This window comes from Berghia stephanieae, chromosome 2 (genome assembly GCF_034508935.2).
Source record: "Berghia stephanieae isolate SIO BIC M18660-M18661 chromosome 2, UCSD_Bste_1.3, whole genome shotgun sequence".
Lineage (NCBI taxonomy): Eukaryota > Metazoa > Mollusca > Gastropoda > Nudibranchia > Aeolidiidae > Berghia > Berghia stephanieae.
This window is the reverse complement of record NC_088361.1, coordinates 77,883,805-77,891,304: the sequence shown is the minus strand read 5'-3', so window position 1 is coordinate 77,891,304 and position 7,500 is coordinate 77,883,805. Positions and strand designations below refer to the sequence as shown.

At 37.4% G+C, this 7,500-nt stretch overlaps 1 protein-coding gene across 1 annotated transcript in view; it reads right to left on the bottom strand.

Annotated features, from left to right (window-relative positions):
• The window catches only part of LOC144964014 (uncharacterized), a 139,118-nt gene that overhangs the window by 40,689 nt on the left and 90,929 nt on the right, over positions 1 to 7,500 (bottom strand). The window contains exons 11-12 of the mRNA XM_078897959.1: positions 4,864 to 5,093; positions 3,638 to 3,717 (exon numbers count right to left, since the gene is read on the bottom strand). Coding sequence (XP_078754085.1) covers positions 3,638 to 3,717; positions 4,864 to 5,093 — 310 coding nt within the window. The remainder of the gene's footprint in view (positions 1 to 3,637; positions 3,718 to 4,863; positions 5,094 to 7,500) is intronic.

The window sequence follows — 7,500 nt, the reverse complement described above, 5'->3', positions numbered from 1 at the left end:
AAGACAACAAAATACACCAAAACCCAAGCTTTGAATTTAATCCTTTTCTCAACAGGCAGCCAATGCAGGTCATGAAGCAGAGGTCCGGCAGAATCACACCTACGCTTCATGAATACTAGTCTGACAGCGCTGTTTTGGACAATCTGAAGACGTCTCAGATTATATTGCGAAACGCCAAACAACAGAGCATTATAATAATCCAATTTCGATAGCACGAGGGACACAACCAGGCGTTTGTTCACATCCTCAGATATGAACCGCCTAATGGAAGCAATAATTTTTTTTAAGTTGGAAAAAGAGAGATCTAACCAAATTATTAACCTGATGCTCCATCGACAGTCCAGAGTCTAAGAATGTGCCGAGGTTTTTCACTTTGTCAACAATTTGAATGGAAGCATCTCCCAGCTTCAAATCATTTTCGCTTTAGGCTGGAAAATGTGATTCTATTAACTCTTAGCAGGTTAAGGGCTGTTGTCGGAATCAAATTGTCTCTTGTTTTTTGTTGCCTTCTCCGTCTCCATTTTTTATGGTAGCCATATATAAAATGCGATTTGCTACAATTTTGAGATGCCCTAGTGGGTTTAAATATAAAGAGTTTGCATTTATATCTGCGTTATAATACCATGCTCTCAGCGCTTTACAATATTTTAATCACCTGAACCGACAGCAATAAATCACATAGGAGGAAATATTCAATTTTAGGTGCAAGTGGAGTTTGCCTTCAATGACAACGCTACTTCACTCCAACTCCAAGTGCAGCTGATAAAGTATAAGTAAAAGTAGCCCTGCAGAGACATAAGGCCCATGTACATATATGTAGACGAAGGTTATCCGGTTCAGCATTAAGCGAACAATTGCAATCGCTTGCTATCATTTTGATACGACACTAGTTTGTGACCAAATATTTTCCGCCAGGTCTAACAGACTCGGCAACCCGATCTCTACTGGATAGACAAAGAGGTCAGAAAATCCTAACCTGGGAACGATCCTGATTCCGTCGCGTGTGAAGCAGCTGCTCTAGCAAATGCGCTATTGGGACCCTTAAGTGACAGTGTCGCTGATAACATGACCTAAATTGAGTCCGAGTGTTGGAGCCGGCAATAAGGAATTTGGAATGTATTGTCCTTGGGAAATGAATCATGTACACAGTTTCCTTTGTTCAAGACGGCGAGGTGGCCGAGTGGTTAAGCACTACACTGCAACCCTTGAGGTGACCAATCACTGGCTCATCCTATCGTAGCTAATTGTAGTTTTGTTTTAATTTGCTTCTGTATCATCCCGACACACCCCTGTAAAGATTCAATTCAAGGCAATCACAGAACTGTTGTATCAAACCAAGCGTTCATTAAACACTGAAATAACAATTCGATCAAGATAAAATTACCATTTAAATGTGCACATTTCTATAAGAAATGCAATTAATAATGCTTTATGTGTTCTCTCAGCTGACCGGATATAAGCAAGTCTATCCATTTCAGTTTGTTGTCCTTATTTTCTACAACAATCCTTACAATATCCATCCCCTTCAGTCAGATTCTCAGTGAAATTTGAGTCGAATGAGATATTGTGACTTAAATGTTTTATTAAGTGACACAAAGTCAGTGTAAGACCGACCACTGACCCCGCGTTACGTCGCTTGACTTGTTACAAATTAAAAAAAGATCGCAGTGTGCGAATCAAGATGTACAGGCTAACCATACGAGAAAAGACAAGCGCTTCGGTAGGATCAAGTTATTCGTTTGTAGTTTGCAAGTTCTCTTCGAACGGTAATCCGTCCACTAGTTCACTCAAAACGCCTCAGGACGCCAAAAAATTTGTCAAAGTAATTTGGCAATCAAATGCTTTGAACAATACCTAGTCTGTGAAAAGATATCAAGGACTTGTACGAAGTAAGAGCGAGAGAATGACATGAAAGAGACAACAATCCTATTTTGAAATACCCACCTACCCGTAATAAGACTAGATTAATAGATTAAAAAAGATTATATAAATAAACCGGTGTCGATGACGGCATCATGACCGATTGATTCGTCCTCCTCCTCCTCTTCCACTTCCTCTCCCTCCTCATCCTCCTCCTCCTCCTCCTCCTCTTCTTCTTCTTCTTCTTCTTCTTCTTCTTCTTCTTCTTCTTCTTCTTCTTCTTCTTCTTCTTCTTCTTCTTCTTCTTCTTCTTCTTCTTCTTCTTCTTCTTCTTCCTCCTCCTCCTCCTCCCCTGCCTATCCATACACACACACCCAAATGTGCACGTCAAATCATTGCTTTATGATGTCATAGTTCGATTTTTCGATTTTTTTGGTCCGCAAACGCAGAGATACAAACAAACAAGTAATTCGAATAATTTAACTCGTCCGGCCACTAGCGCGCCACTGAACGACAGTTACATTAAATTAAAGTGGTTCATAAAAACTGACACGACATAACTTCTCGTAGTTACGGACATTGTCCTCCTTAGTCCTTTTTCATCATTCACGAGAAAAGTTACGCAACGACCGGAAGTTGATCCAGCCGCCTGACGTGTCTAACAACACAAACAGATCGCTGCGAAGCTCTGGTCAAACAAGTCACAACATTCCTACTGTGCTAGTTTGCCTAGTTGGAATGAGGACAAGGGCATTCATAAATTTTCAACTTTCTCTTTGTGTGTTTTTACCTTTTCTTTATTTATTTCTGGTTTTCAAGCACCTTTCCCCCATCTTCACAAAAACACATAATTCATCAACTATCGTTTTTTTAGTATCTAATATGGTCAAATATTCATCATACACTTTCCTTCGCCACTATACGTTTATAACCCTGCTTTTATCTCTCGCGCCTTCCTTTTTCTACTTCTTCCTCCTCCTCTTCTTCTTCTTCCTCCCCTTCTTATCCATACACACACAAACACACACACACACGCACACACACACACACAAACATGTATATATATATATATATATATATATATATATATATATATGTATATATATATATATGTGTGTGTGTGTGTGTGTCTGTGTGTGTGTGTCTGTGTGTGTGTGTGTGCAATGCTGCTGGAATGCAATCATAAAATCGCTAAATACAATAGTTTTGGAGGTACACGACCACGCAGTAAGTAGTCCTCGTTGATAAAAAACGGATTCAGGGAGATGTGCGCATGCGGTGTTATGCCTGTATATTTTCTATATTGGTAAAAGATTACCTACAAAAGAAACGTTCGATTCAACAGGAATAACAGCGCTGACATGATGAGAAAATTGATAGTAGCTCAAGCAAGAAGAAGCTCCAAGAGGTGGGCGTTTAACCGATGATCTCCAGTAGTTATCAACCAGTCACCTCTCGCACAAATTACGGGTTTAGTATGTTTGTATGTATAAAAGTGTCCGTATATGTTTACATGTGTGCATGTATGTGTGTTTGTGTCCGTGTGTGTTGTTGCCCGAGTATAAACATTTTTAAATGCGTGTGCTATCTTTAAATCGAAAGACTCACTCGCCTCTAAATGATGACATCCCTTTCTAGTCTCCAGGGACCATTTTTGGCATTCTCGCTTTTCCGGATTGACAGGCAGAAACAAATTCGTGTAAAATTTAGAAGAGAAGAATGTGTGAAGATAATGAAGATTGATAGGTTCGCGATATAACGAGAAGAATCATCTCACCTTTGACCTTGACAGCTGACCTCCTCACGTGATCCGTCCCCGTAATCCAATTGGAGGGAAGTGACACCGGTTGTTTTATTCTTGATTTTAGTCAGGCAATAATTGAGGAGAAAGCCAAAAGAGACATTGGTATTATAGTTTTTAAAAAATAATCATAACAATAACTTATACCATTTTAATAAATCAATTTAATGAAATTTGTTTAAGAAAACAAAATTAATTTGAAGTTGAAAAATAAAACTCAAGGAAATGAGATGCAACTAAAATGAAGCAATTAAATTTAAACTAAACAATACACTTGGTGATTCATTATTTTTTGCTCAAAAATATGATACAGCTTTACAATCATTCGTAGAGATATCTGAAACCAAAAAAATAAATTCTTCAGTCTTTTTTATGGGGGGGGGGGGGGGGAGCTACAGGCTGTTGATAATAAACAATTCGCAAAAGATGTCAAGATAATGAGCTAACGATGTAAGATCCCGTGAGTCTATTGTTAAATCAAAACTAATACCAGGGCAAAATCTAATATTAAGCTAATTTTCTTTTTCCCAACACATTCCCTTGACCATTTCATCTGGCGTTTCAGGATCTTACCTCACGTGTGCTGACGTTTAATCTTGCTCGACACCAGACAGTTCGAAATTCATAAATTGACTTAAATATTAATACAATTACAAATACCTAGGATTTATATTTCTATAATATAAGGTGTTCGTAACTAAACGTGTTCCTTTCCCAGAAAAAAAAACCCTGCTCTCAACAGTTGTCAGTGTTTGGTAGAAAGATATTTATGTAACATTAAACCAGAAAAAGAGAAAAATTCACTGCAGTTTAATATAAACAATTGTACACTAGACCAGGTTCATATCAGTTTTAACCCAATGTGTAACCGTACTTAGATTATCTGTGCATGGCTCCGTTCTCGAGACATCAACTGACTTGTAACAACATCAAGCGATATCAATCACGTTCATGGCCAGTGACCGGATTGGTGACAGTAATCACAAAGCACTTGTCCTGACATCAGTGATTAATATTGTAAGGATTTTAATGGGGAAAAAACGCCGTATGGAATGGAAATGTAGTTCCGTAAGGCCATCAGAAGGAATAAATAAAGCATTCATTATGAAGCGCTTACTCCACAAGGTGAATTCAGGGAGCTGCGCTATATGGATGTTCACATAATATAAAGTTTATTTCTAAATGAATTTTTAATGTCCAACCTCAAGCAAGAAATGCGCCTTTTCTCCCATTTCGACAAAATTCTGATGCCAGAGGACGGGTTTCTTGAGGCGTCGTTTTCTCCTCTTTTTTCTCCCTTTTTCACGGGTCCTTCTCTCTTGTTTAACTCCATCTGAGAACACATCACTTCTTAAGATGTTTCTCTGATTCCCTCTAATTCGGAGTTCTTTCTCTCTGAAGTTGATTGAGATTGAGTTGACACTGTCACTGGCTTTAAATAAGAAGAGGAAAATAAATATTTAGTTCAATATGCAATTTGTGAAAAGGTTAAAATAATTCTCAAGACCATATCTTGCGCAGCAGCTTCCAATGGTTGATTTTATGCCTATTTTCCTAAAATTTGCTTTATTTATGAATCGTCATGAACCTGTTGTTCATCACGCACTATTGAGTACTCAAACAGACCATCTGCAGGTTCGGAACGTTACCTCAAAGAGTACAAATACACGATGCCGGCAGGACCCATTAATGTAAACTGGATAGCGTTAGATTAGTTTTATGAGTGCAAATCTATCCAGATATCTTGTGATAATCTGAAAAGGTGTGTATGACACAGTACCAGACAAACAGAAAGAAAATTACAAGAACAGATCATTCTGGTGATCAGGAAGTCTCGTGGTTCGACCCTCGGTCGAGTCAGGCTGACTTTTTGGGGTGATAGTACTATGTATTTCATTCTGTTATGGTCTAAGAGAGATAATTATAATATTGACTCCCGTTCCAAACGCACGGACCTTCATCAAGGGGATATTAGTTCAATCCCTGTATTATTGTTTGAGCGTGAGGCTGTGCGTGGAAATGGAGATGGTCGATCGGTTGATGAAGTTTGAAAATGTAATTATGTGTAATGTAAATTTGGTTCGTATTAAATGTTTAAATGTTTTAAACGTTTACTTATTCCTTTTGTTTCACTTGATAACATGTTTGTCTTTTCTACTGCATATTCATTGGGGAGCACCCCTGTAGGAGTTATACCATCAAGCCAACTCATCATCTGTCTATCTCTATTTCTCTTCTTCTCCATCTTGGCTCATAGTTCAACATTGTGAGCCTTGAAACTTTTGTCTGTGGGTCATTCTATGTTACAGGTCTTATTTATCTGCTGGCTTTTGAGAAAAGCGGTTATCTTGAACCCATCTATAAGCGTAAGTCATACACGCCTTTTCAGATATTTATCTTACACCCATGATTGAGCCGTAATTTGTTTCCCTTTATCATTTAAAGTCTTGAAAGACACTTCTCTACTCCGATCAGAAAACATTTTATATCGATACTTATCAATGAAACAAACAAAAAATTAGGCTATCTATCATTGTGTGCAAATCTCGTTTACGTCACCTTGCCCGAGAGTGCTAGAAAATTGAAAACTTGATTTTAAGGAATGGAAAACTTCCTTCAAATCCATCTATTTCATGGACGTTACGAGGCGCGTCATTTCTCTCTGCTTTTTAAAAAAAAAAATCAAGTCGCATTGTCTTATAAGGCATTTGGCCATTTCTTGATCAAATATCTTTTAAAAACACACATTGAATGCTTACATTAAATCGATTTGTTAAACGAGAGAGTATCGCCCATTGCACCGAAGTGTTCGTGAACTTTTTGAAGTATACCACGTTTATTTGTGTGTTGTAAACGGTTGACAGCGTGTAAACATGATACGAAGCATCATAATTTCAGACTTTGTAAATATAACACGTATCTTGGCAGGCAACGTTGGCGTTTAGTTGGACAATGACACAATGTTGTGGCAGGCCTCGTGTCTCTTGCTCATTGAGATGTCAACAAATATACAACAAAAAGATGGAGCAGAAGACAAGACGCTGGGACGGGTGCGTGTTTGTCTAAAGGATGGTAATGGGCTTCTTTCACGTTGTGTTGAGTTGACCTGTCCATAAAAAATTGTTTTATAGAAAATAAAAACCCATTACAAACTTTGTTTTGTTTTCAGGAAATAATGAAAACATGACTTTATTTTCTAACATTATTGGATAAGTCCTTTGTTTTAAATTTGAATGTAGAGTAAGAAGTTAGAATTAAGATTTTAGAAATTAATAAACACCTGTGGTTTTTCATCACTAGTTGTATGGCATTTATCATGGACATATCTATATTCTATTAATGTGTAAACTGTGTAAATACAAGCAGCGAGATTTGTTGATTTTGGAAAAAGTCAAGGAGGAATCCATTCAAATGTAATCTGCTGGTTATTCTTATGAAATGTTGAATTTAACCTTAGACAAATAAAAACAGTTTCCCAATGGAAAAGGGTGACGCCCTGAATTAATAGCGGTTGCGCCACAGTTAAAAGAAGTAAAATAAGTAAAATAAATGTTAAGCAAGTTATAATGTGAAGTCATCTCACTGTCATAATATTGGTGAATCAAATTCCACTCCACAATTGACATTTTCGTTATTCGGCAATATTCTTAACCCAAGATTTGTTCTCTTGGATAAAGTAACTGATTCTCGTTAAGATCGTAAACCTGTTTGATAGATTGCCTACGATGTTCACAAAACACAAACTCATTAATTAAACCATAGTGGGTTGAACAATTGTCCTTAAAACGCAATGATCCACAATATTTGAAGATACATGTTTGACAAAGCCACAGTTTTAT